The following is a 23,053-nucleotide window of genomic DNA, read 5'->3' on the forward strand; positions in this document are numbered from 1 at the left end:
TAATGATATTGAAATCATCTTAGTGGGCTGAAACCAACATTGAAAAAATGAAATAGAAAAGGACAAAATAGGGTAGGGTAGAATAGAATAATGTAAAATAGAAAAAAATAGGAAAGAGGATATCCCTTAGCATCTCATATAGGAAGGGTAAGAATTATTTTGTGAAACTCTTGTTTCAGGTACATATATGTATCAAAAAAGATTGAAAGACACTGCTCTGACCTAAATATTGTTGAGTTGCTCTAAAAGTGATTGTGCCACTTTACATTCCTTCTAGCTATATGAGTGTGCCTTCTGATCTTCATCCTCGCAAACACTATGTATTATCCCCTTTAATTTTGCCGATCTGATTGGTGAGATCTATCTGATTGTGATTACATTTCCATGATAAATTCCATGGATATGTTTGTTAATTTCTTCTTCTGTGAATTGCCTGTATCCTTTGTCCACTTCTAAATTGGATTGCCTTTTTTGTTCTAATTTTTAGGTGTTCTTTATACATTATGGATACTAATTAGGTATCAGTTATATATGTTGAAAATATCTTCTCCCATTCTGTGGCATGTTTTTCCCTTTGTTCATTTTGTCTTTTATTATGCCAAAGTTTTAATCTTTAATGTAAAATTTACCAGTCTTTCCTTTGTGGTTTATGCTTGTGTGTCTCATTTAAGAAATCTTTCCCTGCCCTGAGGTCATAAAGATGTTTTCTATACTTTCTTCCAAAAATTTGAAAATTTTGCGTTTTTCCCTTTCCAAATGGTTTCCCTTGCATTTTTTTATGTTGAAATACTATAGATTAAACGTTAAGTGTTGTTTTGTAGGTTTCAGCATCCAAGTTGTTGAAGCCCTTTCCCAAAACTTATAATATCTGAAAGTTATATTTTATAATATTAATTCTTTTTATAATTGAGCACCTCTGCTGCTGACTTTCTAACAGTAAATAGAGCTGATACAATTTTTTAACTGTATTTTTCTGAGATAAATACTGGCTTGTTAAAGTTTCAAGATGGTATATTCTTGTCCTTTTCTTTTGTTCTCTAATAGAATTTATTTATGTATTTCCATTTTCAGTCACATTTACCTTACCCTAGACGACAACTTCACAAGGATCTAGAAGGAACAGGGTTAAAGATGACTGAATACTGGGCTCCAGAAATTTAGAAACAATCAGGTACAAACATTTTTGGTGGGAATGTTCCTAACCAGTCAGTACAAAGTAAAACCATCTGGAATGTACACAGGAAAACTTAAAATATCCCTGCATTACAGGGGAGGGTCCAAGAGCAAGGACTTTGGAATTAGTCCTGGCTCTGACCCTGACTGACTGGTGACTGTTAGTCAAAGTATTGAAATATGTCCATTAAACAGAGGCAATGATTACACCTGTTTCTTTTTGGCTATTGTAAAGATTAAATGAGATAATATAAGGCACTTAGTGCTTGGCACCGGGTAACTTTATTTTAACTGTTATTATTGTTGCTGTTATTTAGAATTCATGTTTATCACATCATGGATGTGGTAGTCTATACGCGTATTATGGATTTTTAAGACGTATATGTTGATATATTACTATAACGTTGCTATAACAATAGCCTGGTGATATCACATATAACAGGTTGAGATAACTATAATCCTCACATATATTCCGCAAACTATATTCCTCAAGTAGTGCAAATTGGGAAAGCTAGTTTTCTCTATTTTATTTGTATCACATTGGAATAATGTTAAAAAAAAGCCAACCAGGGAATTCCCTGGCAGTCCAGTGGTTAGAACGCCGTGATTTCACTGCCGAGGTTGCAGGTTCAATCCCTGGTCGGGGAACTAAGATCCCCGCAAGCCAGCCGCGCAGCACAGCCAAAAAGGAAATAAATAAATAAATAAAGCCAACCATTTTCCACAATGCTACAGATTTTGACATCATTTTTTTCACAGTACTGTATAATAGTAATTAATCATGAATCATTTTTAAATCTTCAAGGACATTCTGACTGACAAAAATGAAATGATGTTAATATTATCTTTAGTGTTAATTGAATTTTACTGAATGTTATTTCTTTGAATATGGTAATTTTCATATGCCATACATGTAATTATGTCTTAACCTGATTAGTCAAATAAACGGAATGACCTGCTTTTCACCATTCTAATTTTTAAAGAGTTACTCTACTTGAAACTGATCAAAGACACTGAAAAGAGCTATTTATTTTTCTCCTTAAAAACCCAAGGTATGCAGGTGTTAAAAAATTTCTATTAGCTGATATAGAGTGCTTTCCAGGATACATTGTTAGGTGAAAAAAAAAAAGCTTGCAAAAGGGTATGCAAAGTATGCTATATTTTGTACAAGAAAGAACTGGGGAATAAAAACACATACATATGTCTGCTTATTTTTGCAAAAGGAAACAGAAGAAGAAACCAGAAACCAGTGAAGCTGGTTACCTACAATGGTAGAGGGATGGGGTGGGGAAACAAAACAAAACAAACCCCAGGATTACTGTTCAGTGATCTCAGCATATTAGCAAGATTTCCCTTCTGCTAGGGACACAAAGGGGTCCTAAAGTCCAGTGAGGGGCAGTCACTTCTCTAATTAGATCCCTTTTCCTTCTCTTGTTTGTTTCCTTTTTGCCTTTGAATTCCCTTCCTCTACTCTTCTAATTTCTCTTCTCTTCCTCTTTCTTCTCTTCCCTCTCTTATCTTTTTATTTTTTATTCCAGTAAACTTGGGGCAGGTATGGAAAAGGTATTTCCAGTTAAGATGAGGCCAAAAAGAGAAGAATCCCCAACATAGGCTGTCTGCAATCTACAAAAAGCTGTATTCAGAAGATGCTTTCAACGAATATCTTGTGTTCTGCTCTGAGCCATGTGTTGTGGTAGTTATAGCAATGAATGAGTCACGGTCCTCTCTCCTAAAGAGCTTGAAAATTCATAGAGAAGACAGATGATATAGGAATAGCTGCTGCATGAAATTATTTTTCCATGATGGCAACCAGATCAAGTTTTAGAAATTTATAAGTGAGAAAAGTCTAAGTGATCCTTTTCACAACAAGCATATCTTTCCCAAACATTAGAAATAATGATTTGTATTAATTGCCGTAGTTTGAGTAGTAATTATTCTGAATATATTATTTATTATTCCTTATATGCTGAGAGACCTTTTACAGCTGAAGAAAACAGAATTTTACCAGTATCCTCAAGTGAATATAAAACATTGATAAGGAACACTGTTAAGACTTAGCCTTATTTTGGTTATTGTTTTTATCTATTGCAAGGCTCTAACTGCTTGTAGGTAGTATTAGATAAAATGTTCTGATTTTAGGCATTTGAAATATGGGTTGTATGTGAGTAGATAGGAGCCAGCCTAATGAATCAGAATATCAACATTATTAAACATGATTTCATTAAATTGCTTCTGAGGGGAGAGAGAATATTTATTCATATTTATTTTTAGTGATAACTGTGTAATGATTTAACCACAGTCCAGACATACTGCCTGTTATGTGATAGGGCTGCTTCTGCTGTTACTTGTATGTGGTAGAAGGTAGTCACTGTGGAGCTGGTTCATTAAGGCAAGCACATTCAGTGCTATAGCTACATACTGGATGGCTGTTGTTTCAGATTTTTTGTTAAGATAACAAGTCACATTTGTTCATTCATTCTTTCATCCTTTTATTCTTTTCATTCATTCCCCCCTCCCTCCCCCTTAGCAAATCATACACTCTTCAGTGGAGCTGAGAATTGATAAGTCTACTCTTCACAGTGATTTGGAACTTTCCAATCCCAGGGGAAATTTGACCAAGGTCTACAGTTTATTTTTTCTTATCTATAGGAAGTCAACTCTGAAATGAAAATTTTCTACTCATTCCCTAATAGATTTAAGAATATAGGTTTATCTTGGGATTATTTTTCCACACCTCAGCAGGAGGATTCTCATAGGAGAACAACAGTTAAAACATCTACTGGGTTTTACAGCTGTGAACTCCCATGCCCCAAACTTAATTCCCTTATTTTCCTTCACCATATTTGAGCTTAGCTTATTTTCTCTGTTAATTAGAAGTAAAGTAATTTTAACCTGCCCAGTTTCACTCGACATATGGGATCTTGATTTTACCACATACTTTTTCCCCAAGGACTGCACAGGACCATGGAAGACCATATGGAAGAAGAACTTTTCCTTCTCTATGGAAAAAGTGTCAAGGTTAGAAAAATCATGCCCTTGGAGCATATACTTTCTGTCACATAAAACATACTTCATCAAACCTCTATTGGTCATCCAATAGGAAGATCAATGAGATAGTGTCTGTCTTTGAGGGGCTCTCAGTATAGTGACTGAGAGGCTGGCCCATCACTGTTATGGGTGTAGAGAATGCCAGAGGGACCAGCAGGGGACTCTGGGGATTGTGTGAGGAGTAGAGAAAGGGTCCCCAGAGGCGGTGACGTTTGAGCTAGATGAGGAGCCACACCACCCCTACTTCCACAGAAAATGCTGTCCTGCAAAAGGGTCTGAGTTGAACAATGTTTGCTCCACTGCCAGAGCTTTTAAAAAAAATGACAAAATACTTAATCTTAGATGACATGTTCTTAATTCATCGCAGATATTCTTTATTTCGTTTCCATCACATCTGAATATTACAGTCAGCCAGCTTAAGTCCGGTCAGTGTGCAAGTGATGTTAAAAGTTTCACATCTTTCAGCATGCGCATCGATCTCTATCTCATGTTGATTTTATGAAATTTATGAAATATCTGCTCTTCACTGCTGACAGCTTAATATTAACTGCCACCATTCACTTTCATTTTTCTGTTTTCCACTTTTTAAAAAATAAAATACGGTCAAAATTCAGTAAACGATGTAAATCATCATCACAGCCAGCGTAGTGTACAAAAACAGCACAGCTTCTGAACTGAACCATAGTATTGCCGCGTGCTGACTCGAAGTGCTCATTTGTGAGCTCCTGTAGGAAAGTAGCTTACAAAAGCAATGTATAGAACCTGAAAGTCTTATAGAATGTTCATAGAAAATTTCATTATTTTTCTTCTGGGCACAGATTTTGTAAAATAAAAAACTCATGGAATTAGCAAAGAAATTACTTTATTACATGGTGTTATACTGCCAGGAAATTCTCAAAACGTGAGGTGTTGGCTGTTCTTTAAGAATTTTTTTTTTTTTTTTTGCTAGGCATGCCCAACATGTAATTTTAATTCTGTTTTTATATGCGGTATTTTAAATTGAACTGTGACAACTTAATAGTTGTCCATAGTTAAATGAAGTATCATAATCCACCTGGTTCTTCATATGGATGGAGAAGCAGAGTTAATACAGGGAGCACACACTCAAAGCAACGATAAAATGCATTTTGGTCTCTAACTTTATGGAGATGTATTTCCTTAATTATGTTTTCCTTGAGCTAATATTAAAAAATTTTACTGCTTTGCATTTCCCAAACAGATGCCAGTGAAAGATGAGAGAGGTGGCTTGGATGTGAGCAAAGCAGTGAAGGTAAGCTGGCCTGGGGTTAATTCTCACCTACGCTGGTGACAGGTGCAGGATGGAGGCTCCAAGCTAGGATGCAGATTCCTGGGACACGACCTTGATGACGTATATTGCCGAGCTCTTGCTCCCTGGTAGTGCTTTTTTTCCCCTACAGTTTTTTTATTGCCCACTCTTGGCTTCTGCTCAGCCAGTCCCTTACTTAATAGCTGGGCGCAGAGGTAGTTGGGTGCTTTCTGCGGAGATGCCTGCTATCGTGCAGGCTGGCTGTAGTGTGACTGAGGCTCCTAAAGTGTGTGCGTCCTTATATTACGTACACTCTTACTATATACGATGTATATATGTATACAGAGTATACATATATGCTATATATGTACATATGTATACAGTATGTACAATGTGTATAACTATATATGCTCAAGATTATGCCAGACAGAAGAATGTATTTTTCTTCTGTGAGAGAAGATACTCAATTCCTGGAGACTGATATTAAATATTTACTTCAAAAAAGTATAAACATGCGCATTTTATAAATGAAGTCATTGGTTCCCTATGAAGAAGTTTCCCCACAGACTTAGAAACATGAATTTTTGATGACTAACCTCCAGTAGCCAGCCTTCTGGCAGAGATTTAAAAAGCAATGTATTCACACCTGTTGTATTTAGGTTATATTGGAATTATTTGTTTTCTATTAAATTGTGAGCTCCATGAAGGAAGACAACCCACAGTGGGCATTACTGCCCTGTTCATTAAGGACTTCATGAGCACAACAGCCAAAGCCCTACAAATGCAAGCAAACACTAGGCCTGCCAGGAGTTACCACTTTTTTTTTTTTTTTTTTTGCGGTACGCGGGCCTCTCACTGTTGTGGCCTCTCCTGTTGCGGAGCACAGGCTCCGCGGCCATGGCTCACGGGCCCAGCCGCTCCACGGCATGTGGGATCCTCCTGGACCAGGGCACGAACCCAGGTCCCCTGCATCGGCAGGCGGACTCTCAACCACTGCGCCACCAGGGAAGCCCAGGAGTTATCACTTTTTATGTGAACTTTTTACTTAGCAACAGATGATTTGTGGAAAGAAATCTGGCTTACCCACTGAGAAGCTGGTGATCTTGGAATATTTCTCAGTCTCTCTGGCCCTCAGGTTCCTCATATGTAAAATGAGGATAGCAATGTGTATGTCCTGCACTTGTGAAGATTAGAAATACTACGTTAAGAACTCTTTTAACTAGCACGTTAGCACGTCTACATGAAATATTTGATGCCACATCCCAAACGTTGTTCTTTCTGAAAATTATAGACTTAAATCAGAAAAAAAATATTAAAATGAACACCTCACAGAAAGTAAGATTCCTTCATAATATAAGGAGGTGGGTAATTTAAAGTAGAAGCTTAGACTAAAAGGTAACAGAACAAGATTCTGTCATTAGCCCCACAGTGGCCTTAGGTGCTGCCCAAAAGATAATAGAAGACGTCATTCTCCAGGCAGGGTCTTACAGTTTGGTGGTGTCATGGGGGGAAGTGGCCCGATTTGGCATTAGGGGAGCTTCCGCTGGTTCAGGCTATGCCACTCACGGAGGGTGATGCTGTTAGCAGTGACAAACTGCTTCCCCTCTGTGTTAGTTTCTTAGTATTAGTTTCTGCCCTGATGAAGTACCACAAACCAGGTGGTTTAAAACAACAGAAATCTACTCTCTGACAGTTCTGGAGGCCAGAAGTCTGAAATCAAGGTGTCCGCAGGGCCACGCTCTCTGAAGCCTTGAGGGAAGAAGCCTGCAGCTTCTGGGGGCTCCCGGCACCCTTGGTGTTCCGGCACATATAGCTGCATCACTCCAGTCTCTGCCTCCATCTTCACTGTGTGTCTTCACATAGTTAACTTTACATGTCAGCTTGAGTGGGCCCCCAGTGCCCAGGTTAAACATCGTCTCTGGGTGTGTCTGTGAGGGTGCTTCCAGATGAGAATAGCACTGGAACTGGTGGACTCAGTAAATGGGTGGGCTCTTCCTGGTGTGGGTGGGCATCATCCAATCTGTTGAGAACCTGGTTGGAACAAAAGGCAGAGGAAGGAAGAATTCATCCCTTTTTTCCTGCTTCGCTGATTTACCTGGGACGTCTCATTTCATCCTCTGCCCTCAGACTGGGATTTACATCATTGTCTCCTCTGGTTTTCGGGCCTTTGGATTCGGATTGAATTATTCCACCAGCTTTCCTAGGTCTCCAGTTTATAAATGCAAACATAGGACTTCTGAGCCTCCATAATCTTGTGAGCCAAGTCCTATAAATGAATGAATGAATGACTGGATAAATAAATAATTTTTTCCCCTGACTCCTAAGGTGAAAAGCACAAATATCCTTTCTAAAACAAGTAGCTAGTCTGATCTGCTCTCTACTAGACATATATCTGGTAAGACTGATTTAATATCTGGTGGGAAAGATAGGGCTTAGAAAATCCTTTGCTCCTTTAAATTAAGCTAGAGTTTGGTGATTATTGAGAGAAATGGCTAGACGTGGCATTTGATAGGCATGTTGGCTATTTATGCATCTTATTATAATCTTAAAAATTTTTGGAAGTTGAAAAGTATGTAAGTAAAAATGTTTCCAGTGTAGCAAATAAGTAAAAGCTCTCTTTAAAACAGCTTTATCTGTTTTAAACACCAGGGACTTGCCTGGTGATGCAGTGGTTAACAATCTGCCTGCCAATGCAGGGGGACACAGGTTCCATCCTTGGGCCGGGAAGATCCCACATGCTGCAGAGCAACTAAGCCCGTGCGCCACAACTAATGAGCCTGCACTCTAGAGCCCGTGAGCTACAACTACGGAGCCTGTGTGCCACAACTACTGAAGCCCACACGCCTAGAGCCCATGCTCCGCAACAAGAAAAGCCAATGCAATAAGAAGCCCATGCACTGCAACGAATAGTAGCCCCCGCTCGCTGTGCACAGCAACGGAGACCCAATGCAGCCATAAATAAATAAATAAAAACAGCTTTATCATGTCCACATTGAATGCTCTTATGGGAGTGCAAATGCTCATGATCTTAATGCATCCTGTTGTGGGTTTGATTGTATCCCCCCCAAATTCATATGTTGAAATCCTAACCCCCAAACGTGATGGTATTGGTATTAGAAGGTGGGGCCTTCAAGAATTGTTTAAGTCCTGAGGGGAGAAACCTCATGAATGGGATTAGTGCTTTATAAAAGGGGCTCCAGAGAGATCCCTAGCCCTTTCCAGCACGAGAGGACACAGTGAGAGGACACAGTGAGAAGACTCTGGCTCTGAACCAGGAAGGGCACCTTCATCAGAACATGATCATGCTGGCGCCTTGAGCTCGGACTTCCCAGCCTCCAGAACTATAAAAAATAAATTTTTCTTGTTTATAATCCACCCAGTCTATGGTGTTTTGGTTTAGCAAATTGACCGAGATACCCCATTATTTTTGAAGGTGACCTTTTTTGGAAATGGGGTCACTGCAGATGCAGATTGTCTAGTTAAGATGAGGTCATGAGGGTGACCTAATCCAGCATGACTGGTATCGTTATAAAAAAGGGGAAATTGAGACACAGAGACAGACGCATGTGGGGGAAGATGATGTGAGAGACACAGGGAGAATTGGGCCGTCTGCAAGCCGAGGGGAGAGACCTGACAGATCTTCCCCTTACAACCCTTAGGAGGAACCAGACCAGCTGATACCTTGACTCTGAACTTCTAGCCTCCAGAACTGTGAGAAGATAAAGTTCTGTTGTTTAAGCCACTCAATTTGTGGTACTTTGTTTCAGCAGTTGTAGCAAACGAATACATGTCCTTTCTGGGTGTTTTCGTCCTACCAATCCCCAAACCTGAGTGGGGGGATGAGGGAACCCACCAGTTGCTCAAACTGAATGGTCAGAACTGACCCATGAACTGAAACCTTCTGGACTTTTTCCTTGGTGTCACCTTTGGCATTGTTCTTTCCCAAGGACTTGTTTTGCTAAGACTTGGGCAGCAGATGAAACAGCAGTCTTCTCCCTTTTTTCCTGCTTTCATAAGCAGCTTAGTTTCCAGAGCTACATTTAAGATATAACCGACACTGAAAGTGCTTGCCAGACATTCACCTCCCCAGAGTTCAGCCTTGTGTGATTCCTGTGTCCTTGAGGAAAATTAATAGGTGAGATCTGATTCCATCCAGGACCTCTGGCTCTTGGTTGCAGTGAGAGGGTCCTGAAGCAATCAGGCTTGTAAAGGCAGTTCCCAATATAGATAGGGTTTGTTCCTCCTCAAACCAATGCTAACTCTTCTACAGAAATGAAGGGGGCAAAGAAAATGTATTTTTTATTATTAGTCAATATATATATAGATTTATTTTATTTACTTATTTTTTTAATTCTTTTTCAGCCAGTACAGGCTACTCTGTCATCTTTGAAGATGTTAGATGTGGGAAAGTGGCCAATTTTCTCCCTTTGTTCTGAGGAAGAACTGCAGTTAGTTCGTCAGGCCTGTGTCTTTGGCAGTGCTGGCAATGAAGTTTTATATACTACAGTAAATGATGAGGTAATGTTGAAGAAAAAATTACATTTTCAGTAATGGATTTGCTGAATTGAAGATCTTGGGGGAACTAAGGAGTTAAGGAAGGAATTAAGGTAAAAAAAAATGCACGGAGAGTAGATTCTTATTTATTAAATAATGAAGCAGTTTCCCTAGGGGAATTGTGCCTGTTTGAATGTACAGGTTTGTCAGAAATAGAACTGCTTGAACTAACTCTGGTTTTTCCCACAGATTTTTGTGCTTGGCACAAACTGCTGTGGCTGTTTGGGATTAGGTGATGTCCAGAGCACCATTGAACCTCGGAGACTGGATTCTTTAAGTGGCAAAAAAATTGCCTGCCTCAGCTATGGGAGTGGTCCACATGTTGTCCTTGCAACAGCAGGTAACCTAGGAACACAGGGTGGAATTTTAGCCATAGCTTTCTTTGTTGAGGAACAAGACTAGGACCACTCCTTACACTGAGAACATACTTTTTGATTGGCTTTCTGCCTCTGCCCTGGGAACTTGACTGTGCTTTGGACAATATGAAATATCAGTATCAATATCAAAGTAAGATAATGTAGCAGACGGAATCTAGCAGTTATTGGCACTTTGGGTGTAAGAATGACAATGCGATAAGCCCAGTGAACTCCTTTTGTTGATATGTGTAATTATTTTGCATTAGAATGCTGAACTCACTCAGGACTTTTTGAACTTGAGATTCTTGATCTATGAGAAGAGCGATGAAAGCTAGATTCGAAGATCCCCTCTAACTGTTAGCGTTCTGTGATCCTGACTTTAAACAGTGACTGATGGCTCTAGTTGGTATTAATAGTATAAAGAATTAAATATTCTCATGGCTATTTCATGCATTCAGTCTTATAAGACAACATAATTAAAACATACCTTAGAGTTTCCCTCAAGCTGGGTATTCATTTTATTAGTGTTCTTTAAATGGAAAATAAATTTTATAAATACTCTTGTATATTTATTTCACATTTTAAAAATAAGTTTTAGGGATTTTTGGTTGCCAGTAGTAGCAGGCTGGATTATTCAGACCATTTCTGCACTGAAAACAAATACAAATTCTATATAAAATATACTTTTTTAATTTTCTAAAAGCATCAAAATACTGATAAGGCAGAAAGGAATTATTAGACCAAATATATTTAAGAGAAAGTATGAACTAAGAAGTTAGAGGGGACCTTGAAGCTAATTTTGCCTTAAAGCCATCTGCCTATGCACTTAAAGAGTGTTGTGGTCTGATGTACTTATGAGGTGAAGGGGTCACAAGTCAAAGACCTCACATGTTAGGCTGGGACCACAAAGGGCTACACTCTCAGGGCAAGGATGAGTCAGTTCTTTCATCTCGAAGGGACTCAATAGAAGAATTCCTTGGCTCTGAGCAAAGCAAGGAGAAAAAAAGAAAGAAAACCTCTCCCTGAGGTGTTGTATCCATGGATTTGTATTCCAATTCACTTTAGATTGGATGGTCCAAGAAATCTCAGGCCTTGGATTTATCAAAGAGGTACCTTTAAAGTGCCTTAAGAACATGAGAGAAGTTAATGCAAATTCTTTCTAGACGAAAGTACCTTCATTCTAGGCCTGAAGGAATATAATGCCATCGAAAAATCATTTTTCAATGGCAATTAGTAGCACATAGTCAAAGATAAGCAGGTACAAGGAAACAAGGCACCCTGAATAAGAACCTGCAAAAAAGACAGCAAAAAACAACTACTAAATATCAGATATTAGAATTACCAGATACCACTTATAAGATGGCTGTACTTATTATGTTTGAAAAAATAAAAAATGAGCTTGAAGATACCTGAAGAGGTCATAGAAGACTTGAAAGAGAACCAAATAAACAATATAATTATCAAAATGAAAAAATCAGTGGACAAGTTTTGCAGCAGTTTGAACACAGCAAGAGAAAATTAATAAACTGGAAGGTAGATCAGAAGAAATTATCTGGAATGTCGCACAAAGAGACAATAGGGTAGAAAAATACAGATGAAAGGCGTATATACTGTATTATTCCATTTATGTTAAGTTCAAAACCAAGAAAGACTAAATCCTGTTATCCAGGATGTATATGTGGGGGGCTTTTGGGGTGATCATAAGATTGTATTTCTTGACCTGAGTGGTAGTACATGGATGTGTACTTTGCAATTATTTATAAAACTGTGTATATACAGTTTAAGAACTTTTCTGAATATGTATTATACTGCACAATAAGTAATATAACAAAGATTCAAAAAATTAACTTGGAGATCATTTTATAGATAAGGAAATTAAGGTTCAGAGAAGTTAAATGACCTTACAGTCTGTCTAATTTCAATCTGTTTTTTTTTCTCTTACTCTTAGCAGCCTTTTCTCTGTTGTTTATTAAAAACCTATCTTCTAGCTATTATAACTGAATCCATTTAAATTTCATCTTGTTGCTTTGAGGTAGAATGTAGTTAAACTTTCCAAATGTATTCTTTTATAAAATGAGCTTTGTGGAATAGGGAAGTTGATTAGCTTTTGCATATGAAGTTTTAGTTTCCATTTGTGGAAGTGTGTAATATATATATTTTCATATAAGAATAGATGTTTTGAAAGTTGGTTATGTTTCTTTTTATTTTCAGAAGGAGAAGTCTTTACCTGGGGTCACAATGGTTACAGTCAGCTGGGCAATGGGACAACTAATCATGGTCTAGTGCCCTGTCATATCTCTACTAATTTGTCAAACAAACAAGTCATTGAAGTGGCCTGTGGGTCTTACCATTCTTTGGTGCTAACATCTGATGGAGAGGTGAGAATAGTCAGCATAAATCCCACTGATCATAAGATTTCAATAAGATTTTAATTTCAGTACATTATATAGATTCCTATAGCAGTCCTGGAAATATGATCATTTGATTAAAATAACCACCTACCTCAAATTCAGTCTTACTCTTGTTAGCAGTTCATAGTCATGGTGTTTATATCATGAAGTGTGCTTGTATATAGTAAGGATTTCTATAACTGCAAAATTTAAAAGGATGTATTGTTACTTCTATGTTGCTATACTCAAGGGGATTATTTGCAAAAAGAAAAATCCCAAAATGCTGGAAAATATGGCTGAAGCAAAGTAGATGTTTTTGTAAGGATTATATGATATTTGATTATAATCATTGCTGTTTGTGTAGGTAATGCCAGTAACCAAATTTTATAAAGTAATATGCTTTGGGACTTCCTGGGCGGTCCAGTGGTTAAGACTTTGCCTTCCAATGCAGCGGGTGCGGGTTTGATCCCTGGTCAGGGAGCTAAGATCCCACGTGCCTCGTGGCCAAAAAACCAAAACATAGAACAGAAGCAGTATTGTAACAAATTCAATGAAGACTTTAAAAATGGTCCACATCAAAAAAATCTTAAAAAAAAAAATAAAGTAATACATTTTGTAAGAATGCATTCTATGGAAACTTCCCTGCCAGTGTTGTGAGCATTTATGGTTATCAAGCACTTTGAGGGCAAAGATGAGGCACCGTAAGTGCCAATTGAGACACTTTATATAGTAGTGTGTTTCATTTATTGATCTCTTCTTTCAAATAGGTATTTGCCTGGGGTTATAATAACTCCGGGCAGGTAGGGTCTGGATCAACAGCTAATCAGCCAATCCCTCGAAGAGTCACTGGCTGCTTACAGAATAAAGTAGTTGTGAACATAGCCTGTGGACAGATGTGCTCGATGGCAGTGGTGAACACTGGGGAGGTAAGAAAGTTATTTTCTGTGTCGCTTAAAAAAGCCTGTCGACCTTCTCAGTGTCATACTGACATGGAATGCTTCTTTTCATCTTTTGTGGGCATTGAGTCTCTCATCTTCTCTCAGGTCTATGTCTGGGGTTACAATGGAAACGGGCAGCTGGGACTCGGCAGCAGCGGCAACCAGCCAACCCCCTGTAGGGTAGCAGCTCTGCAAGGCATTCGTGTCCAGCGGGTATGTCCACTGTTGCTTCACATGCTGCCTGTTTTTAAGGCTACAGGGGCAAGGATACCAATGTACTTAAAAACTCAGTTGTCTTAGCAGGATGATAAGGTAAGCTGCTTGGCTATCTTGACTGAAGTAAAGGTTAAAGCTCTTTTCCTGAATTTAGTTGTAGATGTTTATCAGAAAATTTATATTTCCAGTGCACTCTCATACATAGCTGTTGGGATGTAAATTTTTATCATCTTTTCCAAGGAAACTTTGGCAGTATGTATCAAGAGCCTTAAAAATATTCATACCCTTTGATCTGTAATTCTACTTAAATTTAGGGCATTATCCTAAGGAACCAAAGAGAAAGTGACTTGCAGAAGGTGTAGTAAAGATATAGCAAAAAAGAAAAGAAAAAAAAAGAAAGAAAAAAATTGATAACAAATAATAGCAGCACAATTTACCTAATCAAACAGTAAGTTAATGGTTAAATAAATTAATATCAAGACTAAATTTATATTAACAGAGATGATGCTTACAAAGGATTTTTAATGGTAGGGAAATAATGCTATATGCAATGTTAAATAAAAAGAAAGATACAGGACTACTTATACAGATATGATCACTTTTTTAAAAAGCTATCAGTGTATATCTCTATATATAAATAGAAAAAAATCCTGATCTTGAGATGACTTTCATAATTACACTTTCCTATATTTTTTTCACATTGAACATCTTTTACTTTTATAATAAAAGGAGAAAATAATTCTTAAAAAATAGAAGTGTCTATTTCTTATTCACTTCACACCCCTTGATCTCTGTGAGCATAATGAATGCCGTATTAAAGGTGAATAAACTGGACTCTTTGTCACTGAAGGACTCATGTTGCTCTCACTGCAGTTTTCACCACACACGGGGCCTAAGCTAGATCTGGAGGGATGTTGGTTAACCTAATGCCTGCCTCTCTGGCAGACTGCCTCTTCCCTTTTTTTTTTTTCAGTTTTTGAATCTTAACCTATCTTGTGAAACATGTTTCTTTCTGTTTTCAGGCCTGAGTGGATTTGGTTTTTCTCTTTCCAGGTTGCCTGTGGCTATGCACACACGTTAGTATTAACAGATGAAGGTCAAGTGTATGCTTGGGGCGCAAATTCTTACGGCCAGTTGGGCACTGGCAATAAAAGTAACCAGTCCTACCCTACTCCTGTTGTTGTGGAAAAGGACAGGTAATATGTGCATTTTCAAAATAAGTTCAGTGTTCTTTCGTGATTAAACTAAACTTAGGCATTGTATAGAATTATGGGCAATTGACTGCTAGTATTAGAATATTCTTGAACAAGACCATTCATTCCTTTTTAAAATTGGCTTTAGAATTTTGGGGCAAGTTGATTGATGTTAAATATTTTGTTTTCACATACCCGTATTTCATCTATACCTCCAATAGCTACTTTACACAAACTACAATGACTAAACCTCCAACAGCTTTTCCGCATTATTCTTGCTCAAAAAAGACCTTTTCCCCCCCATTCTCATTGTTTTCTATTTCACATTCTTAAGAAGAAGTTGATAACGTTGGAGGTCTATCTTCTATGGTTTAGGAAGATGAAAGTATCTCAGATGGGGGCCGCTACTTATAAAATTTGCCAGTTGAAAAGAATAGGGCTGTTTCATTACTTCAACTCCCAGGCTATCACTGTGAAGCAGAGCAAAATGGTTAAAAAATTAAAACTGAGTTGTGTGCACTGTTTGCAAGGTTGTATTAAGTGAGTAGCATATCCAGAGTTTTCCCCCAGATTATCCTACTATTTTTGAAGGTCTCTTGAAATTTCTCAAACATGGCTATATCACTCTGCCTTTTCACTCTTCATTGCTTGACACAGGAGCACAGAACAAGAACATTTTATTATCTGTTCTATTAGGCCAGGGTTGAAATCATTGTGGAAGTTAATATTGCTGTTTTCATTTTTATTTCACATACTAATTTTTACTATATCTGATTTTAAGTAAATATATGGATAAATTATTTTGCATTTGTAGAGGTTCTTTTATATGTTTCTACTGGAATATTAGCAATGAAAATGAAGAACCAAATGGTCATTTTCAGCTCCCTTGGTTTTCATTTGAGTATTGTGAACCTGGCTGCTTTTATTTAACCTATGTTAAATTGGTTAAAGAACCTTTTTTTCCCCCATATCTTACAGTAAGACCCTAGACTCCTTAAGAATTGGGGAAGAGGAAAGGTAATGAAGGTCACGAGCTGGCAGGCACACAGGAGATGCAAGCAGCCATGTTACTTTCGTTTCTCTTAAAGGTGGTTCAGAGCCGCTCAGTAAAAAGAGAAGAGACAGTCTTGAGGCTTTGAATAATCACAGAAATGCCTCCAGCTAGCAAATCCAGTCAGTGGGGACTTCTGGTATTTAGACAAAATAGCGAAGAAGTGTTAAAGGATCAGAGGTAACATGGGTATAAAAACGGACTGTCTGTATGGCGCTTTACCATTTTTCTCGTGCTGCCACATTTAAAATAAACTGAACTCCTCTATCTGGACTCACAGTCCGCTGCCGTCTGCCCACCAGCGACGCGCCCCACCTTGCGCCGCTGGTCCTGACAGCCCCAGAGTGAGTGCCAGGTCTTCTGACTGTGGTCACACTGGGACAGACAGACTGTAGGGCGGCTCAGTGGGAAAGAGCAAAAGAGGCAGAGAAGCAGGGCCCGGAAGTTATGTGAGTGTCAGGGCACGTGGCACTGGAGAGTTATCAATTGCTTTCTGTCTTTTTCAAAAACTTCAAAACATTTCTTTGAATTATATATGTAAAAAAAAGTAGAAATAGCTAAATACTTGCACACTTGGTCTTGTCCACGTAAACACGATTTTGGCTACGGATGTCAGGGGTGCGTGTTTTGAATGAGATGCTCCCGCTTTTCTCAGTTTTCCGTGCTTGAATTTCAGGTGGTGGTTGCTGAGCTTGCAGGCTCCCCATCGCACAAATATTGCAAGGGAGGAACCTATGGGTTTGCTGGGACTTGTTCGGCACCTACCCGCCCTTTTCAGTGACTGAAACTTTGCAGATATGTTATGACTTATCTCTCGGGAACTCCTGACTCTTGGGGCCCATCACGGGGAGGCTTGGCTAATCAGAACGAACAGCATTGAACTTGGGGCGGGGTGGGTCGTCAGGTCTTGGTTACGTGTTCACAGAAGCAGAAAGGGGAAATTTGTCTACGTGGAATTATTTGCTCAAACAGCAACCCAAGAAAAACCTGATTAAGTCTATTTATGGTGAGGAATGCTAACACTGTTTATGTTCACATAGAAGTGATTTTAATAATTAAAATGATTCTCTTCTCTAACCCAGTCATTCCCAGTCTTTCTGAATTTTTAGTACTTTGATTTACCAGCATGTCTTTAAAGTTCCCTAAAAACACAGCTTAAGTTAGATTGATCTAAAACTAACTTTGCCTTGAATTTTTGTGTATTTTGTGACTTCTTGAGGTCATTATTATGTGTTGGCCTCGTACAGAACCAGGATTGGGAAACAGTGCTCTGGTCTTCTTATAATCATGATTTCTTCTCCATTATTCTCCTCCCTCACAAATTACCTTTTTTCTTTCCTCGTTTTCTGTTTTGCATTCTGTCTCACTCTCTGCTGTTTCATGTCTAGTGCTTCTCAGACATTAAGCTGTGCCATTGTTGCAGATCATTCCGTTGAGGTGACACCAAACCTATTTATTATGAACATATAGTAATTTTTTCCATTAAGAATGGCTACAAAATAAAGTGTGAAATATGCCAGACATCCTGACAGTAAATGTTAGCTCAGTTTATAGTCATTGTCTGTTGCATGTATGACTGGAAAATCTGAACTTCCACATTTGCTTCTTGGTGTGAATCAGATGTAAGGACAGATGACCTCAGGCAAAGGCAGGGCGCCTTGGCTGATGGTCGAGTCCCAAGCTGAGACCTGAAGCTTCCCTCTAAACCTTCTCCATTCTTGGTTGCTCTAGCAGCTGCTGCAGTCAGCCAAGCCTCAGCCCCACCCCTGACTTCCCGCATGGCACTGGCTGCTCCAGGTAAATGCCCCAAGGCCAATCTCAGGGAGGGCCAGCTTTCCCAGCTTTTCTGCGTCCTTAACCCCTGTGCTGTGGAAGCAGTGTCCCACCTCCTCTAATGAATGGCAAAGGCTGTTCCCCTCTCCCGGAGGCTAATGGTAAACATTTCAGAAGTGAATGTGGGAATGAAGTTATTTTGATTTCCTGATGTTGAGTAGTTTAGCATAGAAGGACACAATTGTGTTCCAATCAGTTACATTTTTCATGGAACGTTATCAGGGAAAAGAGAGGCTGTCATTGTAAGTGGTCTCCCAAAGTGTGAAAGAACATTCCTGACCAAGGACTTTGTGCATAATGACATTGAGGGGCAGTGAGTACATCTGTTGATTGGAACAGAGAGTGTGTGGGCAAAGGTGATTTGAGAGAACGCTGGACATAGATGGAAGGCAAATTAGGGAATGCCTTAAGGTCATGTGTCTGGATTTTTGTCTTATGGGAAGTCAACGAAGGTTTGAATGTAGTGATGAGAATGGTGTTTCAAGAGGATCATTAACCTGCCAGCATTGTGCGATTTAGGTCGGAGGCAGGGAGACCGAAGAGTTGTGTTGGTCCGGGTATGGGTGCTTGATGAGGGTGTGGCAAATGGGAGGCGCTACAAAGAAAGAATTGCTGTTATTCGTCAAGCGGATGTTCTGAAGAAAGAGATACATGAGGAGGGAGAAGTAAAAGATGACCCTGAAGTTCTGAGCCTAAGTCAGTGAGGATGCTGGTACCATTGCCCGAGACAGAATCAAGATGGTACTTCACTTGGGGAAATAGTTTATTTTCTTTAATTCTGTATGGTGGCTTAGTCTGAGAGAAAATAATTATTTTCAACTCAACAAAACAGTGGTTTCCACTAGGAAGTGTTCTGAGAACTACCTGCCTGTCAATCGTGAACTTACTGAAATAGGGTCTAACATGTGGTTGATCCCAGAAAACTGCTCTCTTGGGTTCCGGATGATATAGTCCGGTGAGTCAGAACCACTGCACTTACTGTTTGCAGTGTGAGTTGGGGTGACCCACAGCAGGCTTCATTTAACCCTAAAATTGGTAAAGTTTTGATGAAAATATTTATTGACCCTGGGTTGAGATGGCCCAAATCTTTCTGATCTGCTTTAGTAAGTAATGTTTTAAGAAAACAATTAAATCACTTTTTTTTTTCGTCTTTGTTTTTGGTCTCTGCTCTCTTGGATTGTATTAATACTTGAATTTCAGAACAGGATGGTACATATTTTTCTGGGCCTACTGGCTAGAAGTGGTAACAAGCAGACCTTCCATAAGTGCCACTGAGGCATAGCTTACATATAAATAACTGTTGGGTGCCTGACAGTTGAGACGCTTAGGTGTCTTAAGTCTTGTTTTTGTTTTTACTCAGTTAGACCTAAGGGAAGAAAAAGTCACCTTGTTTCTTCTCCTGTTTACCGTGTTTACTTGGTGTGTGTTTGTGGACCTAGAATTACAGAGATTGCGGCCTGCCACTCTACCCACACGTCTGCAGCCAAGACGCAGGGAGGGCACGTGTACATGTGGGGCCAGTGCCGGGGCCAGTCGGTGACCCTGCCTCACCTCACCCACTTCTCCTCCACCGACGACGTGTTCGCCTGCTTCGCCATGCCCGCCGTCACCTGGCGCCTCCTGTCCGTGGGTGAGCTGATTGCTGTCCATCGGGGTGGTGGCCTGAAAGCTAGAACGAGAACTTCTGGTGTTTTCATTTTTTGATAGTGAGGACTTTGTTCAGTGCAGTATCAGGCAATTTATTTCCCTCTAATGAGCTCCTGTGAAAGGGAACTCATTGGATCGATTCATTTTTCTCAAAAGTATTAGAAATCAGTATCTCATACTAAATTAAAAGTCCTTTGGATTGCTTTCTGATGGGATTGGGAAACTATAGCTTTTATTTTTAGCTGGTATATTTACTCAGACTTTCAAAAAATTTATTTAGTGTGGTGGTTTGGGACTGTAGTTGTTTTGCCAGATTTATAAGCAGATGTGTCTGAGGTTCTTATCCTTAATGATTGCAGCAGCGGGAATCTGTATTTAGGAAAACAGCACATAGCTCAGTGGGGCAGTTATTTGGGGAACTGGTGTTTTCGTGTCAGCAGAGCCGTGCTGGGCCTGCATCCTCCTTAGAAAGCGCTGGTGTCGCCCCCTGCCCCCCAGAACCTGACGGCCACCTCACCGTGGCTGAGTCCCTGAAGAGAGAATTTGACAATCCCAGCACCGCAGACCTGAGATTTCTGGTGGATGGAAAGTACATTTATGCGCATAAAGTCCTTCTCAAAATTAGGTAAGGAATCATTTATTCCAAGAATTGAAATAAATACGTTTGTTGTTTTCTAGTTCCAAGGAACTATGTTAGGCACGTCTGTGATTCTGAAAAAAGGTAAGGCTCTTTTTGCTCTTATGAGCGTGCCGTGCAGTGGGGTAAACACATTATACGTGGCATTTCTTCTGTATTCTCTGTTTTCTTTTTTTTAATATATATCTTTATTGGAGTATAATTGCTTTACAATGGTGTGTTAGTTTCTGCTGTACAACAAAGTGAATCAGCTATATGTATACATGGTTCTGGAGGCTAGAAATTCAAGATCAGGGTTGTTCATAGAATGAGTTCTTTCTGAGAGCTCTGAAGAAGAATCTGTTGCATGCCTCTGTCCCAGCTTCTGGTGGTTTGCTGGTAGTCTTTGGCAGCCCTTGGCTTGTGGCAACCTAACTCCAGTCTTCACACGGCATTCTCCCTGTGTCCAAATCCCCCCTTTTGTAAGGATACCAGTCAGATTGGATTAGGGTCCACCCTAATGACCTCCTTTTAACTTGATTACCTCTGTAAAGGTCCTTTCTCCAAGTACTGTTATAGTGCGGTTAGGACTCCAGCCTATGAATTTTGGGGATACAATTCAACTCATAACAGGAGGAGAAGAAACAAAATTACTCAGAGTTTATGAAAATAAACCTACCTGATTTCTATAAGTGCTGCTCCGTGGACGTGGTGTGGGAGGGCCCCTGGGAGTTCGTGGCCGCAGAGGCAGCCGCCCCGCAGCAGGTTAGCATTTGTAGCCTCGTCGAATAAACGACTGCGGACTTCCGGCCGGCAGGGGAAGCGAGGGGCCCAGGCAAGGATACAAAGTTGCGTGGTGCTGTGTTTTTCCTTTCTCCGTGTTAGTTGTTTCCTCTTTAACTGCCACGAGCACACACTCCTCAGGAAGGTCATGGGCTCTTGCGCAGAAGCCAGGACCTGATATGCTTCTTTCTTCCTTCAGGTGTGAGCACTTTCGCTCTTCGTTGGAAGACAGTGAGGATGATATTGTAGAAATGAGTGAATTTTCATATCCTGTTTACCGAGCCTTCCTGGAGTACCTGTACACAGACAGCATCAGCCTGTCCCCCGAGGAGGCTGTAGGTAATTGCCACCAGACTTGACCAAGAGATTGGCAGAAAGGTGCTTCGTGTAGAGCCTAAAAGGAAGTGGCTGTGAGGGTAATCACAGAAGCAGTTCTCCTTTTGTGTGTTGAACCCAAATGCTTTTCCCTTGTTCCCACTTCACACAAAGGTTGACTGGATGGATAAAATGAGATATGGATGAATTATGAAACCATCAGCACTGTGGGACAGGTGCCATTCTTCCTGAATTACTAGATACTGTACACGACTTTTTAGCTCCCACACAGCTGCTGCCTTCAAGATATTTACATTATAAAAATGATAAAATGCATGTAACAGACAGCCCTGCTGGTCTCCGTAACTGTGACTGTCCCTTCGGGACGGCCCACTGTGATCTGGTGCATCACTGCACCTCAGGGTTACTGACGGCAGGAAAGCAGCACAGGGCGTCCAGCGGGCACAAGGTGAAAACATACTAAATTTCAGTTTACAGCTGTCAGCTATGTTGTTGGCCCATGGGACAGAAGAATTAAGGAGTTACTTCTGTAAGGAACTGAAGAAAGAGTTCAGCTCTCAAATCTTTCAATTAAATATTCATTTTACATGTATAAATCCAATAACACTTTTTACCAGATCAGCATTTAATTTTCCTCAGGTAAACAAAAGTCTGATTTCTTAAGTTTTATAGTTTTCCTTCCTTTCTCCCACACTACCTGAGCGCCTGGGGCCCACTATGTGCTGTGCTCCCCTCTGCATCTATGAATGAGACAGACCGACGCCCTGCTCCTGTGGAGCTGCTGCTGGGAGGAGGGAGGCCAGCCCTAAACAAAGAAATAAAAGCAGTCAGTTGGGAGGTCAGGGAAGGCCTCTGTGAGGACGTGTGCTGAGCAGAGAGCTGGGGGAAGCATGCAAACGCCCAGGTGAAGAGTGTTCTAAACAAGGGAGATAGCAGGTGCAAGGGTCTGAGACAAGAACACAGGTAGCACATGGAGGAGGGGGGAGGGGGAGGGGAGGAGGAAGAGTGGGGAGGGGGAAGGCCCGAGTGGTTTGGAGGGAGAGAATGAGACCGGCAGTCGGAGGAATTGAGGCCAGGCAGCTGGATCTGGGCAAGACCAGGTACAACCTTGGAGGCCACTGTGAAGGGCTCGAGTTTTATTCTTGGCGTGATGGACAGCCTTGGAAGGTTTTGAGCACGAGGGTTGTGTTATTTAGGATTTGCTTTAGGAGTAAAATGAAAAAAGGAAGTGGCTTAAACAAGACAGCTTCTCTTTGTCACACAGGGATACAGTGCAAGGCATCCTTACATGTGGCCCCTGCACTCATGTCCAAGAGCACATGTGCATTAGAGGCAGCAGGATGGAGGAAGGGACAGTGACAAGGGACAAAGGGCAAATCCCAGTGTTGGTTAAGGAAGTCCCACTTCTTTTAAACCATGGACCAGAGATAACCAAGGCCTTAACTCAGCTGCACAGGAAGTTGGGGGAGGTGGTTATTTCTAGATGGTCATGGCTCAGCCACGTAGTCTGTGATTTTGGAAGAAAGGGAGAATGGGTTTCTGCATATATGAAGGGAGAGGCACCAGCAGCTTATACTCCCGGGGTGAGAGGATTTGTTTTTAAAAGATCAGTAACTGTAATGGTTGAGGCTTAAGATGGTGGTGCCCTGGGT

The 23,053-nt window shown here is 40.2% G+C and overlaps 2 protein-coding genes across 8 annotated transcripts in view; one reads left to right on the forward strand and one right to left on the reverse strand.

Moving 5' to 3' along the window:
- Positions 1 to 23,053, forward strand: part of RCBTB2 (RCC1 and BTB domain containing protein 2) — a 37,306-nt gene that overhangs the window by 6,683 nt on the left and 7,570 nt on the right. For 3 of the 7 annotated variants that reach the window (XM_060129352.1, XM_060129354.1, XM_060129353.1), the window contains exons 2-14: positions 1,072 to 1,171; positions 4,124 to 4,191; positions 5,441 to 5,491; positions 9,851 to 10,006; positions 10,232 to 10,382; positions 12,610 to 12,776; positions 13,556 to 13,714; positions 13,832 to 13,939; positions 14,996 to 15,138; positions 17,921 to 17,983; positions 19,459 to 19,649; positions 20,165 to 20,291; positions 21,265 to 21,404. In XM_060129352.1, the coding sequence (XP_059985335.1) occupies positions 4,138 to 4,191; positions 5,441 to 5,491; positions 9,851 to 10,006; positions 10,232 to 10,382; positions 12,610 to 12,776; positions 13,556 to 13,714; positions 13,832 to 13,939; positions 14,996 to 15,138; positions 17,921 to 17,983; positions 19,459 to 19,649; positions 20,165 to 20,291; positions 21,265 to 21,404 (1,510 nt within the window). In that variant the 5' untranslated portion in view covers positions 1,072 to 1,171; positions 4,124 to 4,137. The remainder of the gene's footprint in view (positions 1 to 1,071; positions 1,172 to 4,123; positions 4,192 to 5,440; positions 5,492 to 9,850; positions 10,007 to 10,231; positions 10,383 to 12,609; positions 12,777 to 13,555; positions 13,715 to 13,831; positions 13,940 to 14,995; positions 15,139 to 17,920; positions 17,984 to 19,458; positions 19,650 to 20,164; positions 20,292 to 21,264; positions 21,405 to 23,053) is intronic. The other 4 variants (XM_060129355.1, XM_060129356.1, XM_060129358.1 and 1 more) reach the window with 3 other exon arrangements.
- The window catches only part of RB1 (RB transcriptional corepressor 1), a 146,893-nt gene continuing 145,058 nt past the window's right edge, over positions 21,219 to 23,053 (reverse strand). The window contains exon 28 of the mRNA XM_060129348.1: positions 21,219 to 21,559. The gene's annotated coding sequence lies outside the window, so the exon portion shown is untranslated. The remainder of the gene's footprint in view (positions 21,560 to 23,053) is intronic.

The sequence above is a fragment of the Lagenorhynchus albirostris genome, chromosome 18 (genome assembly GCF_949774975.1).
Source record: "Lagenorhynchus albirostris chromosome 18, mLagAlb1.1, whole genome shotgun sequence".
NCBI lineage: Eukaryota > Metazoa > Chordata > Mammalia > Artiodactyla > Delphinidae > Lagenorhynchus > Lagenorhynchus albirostris.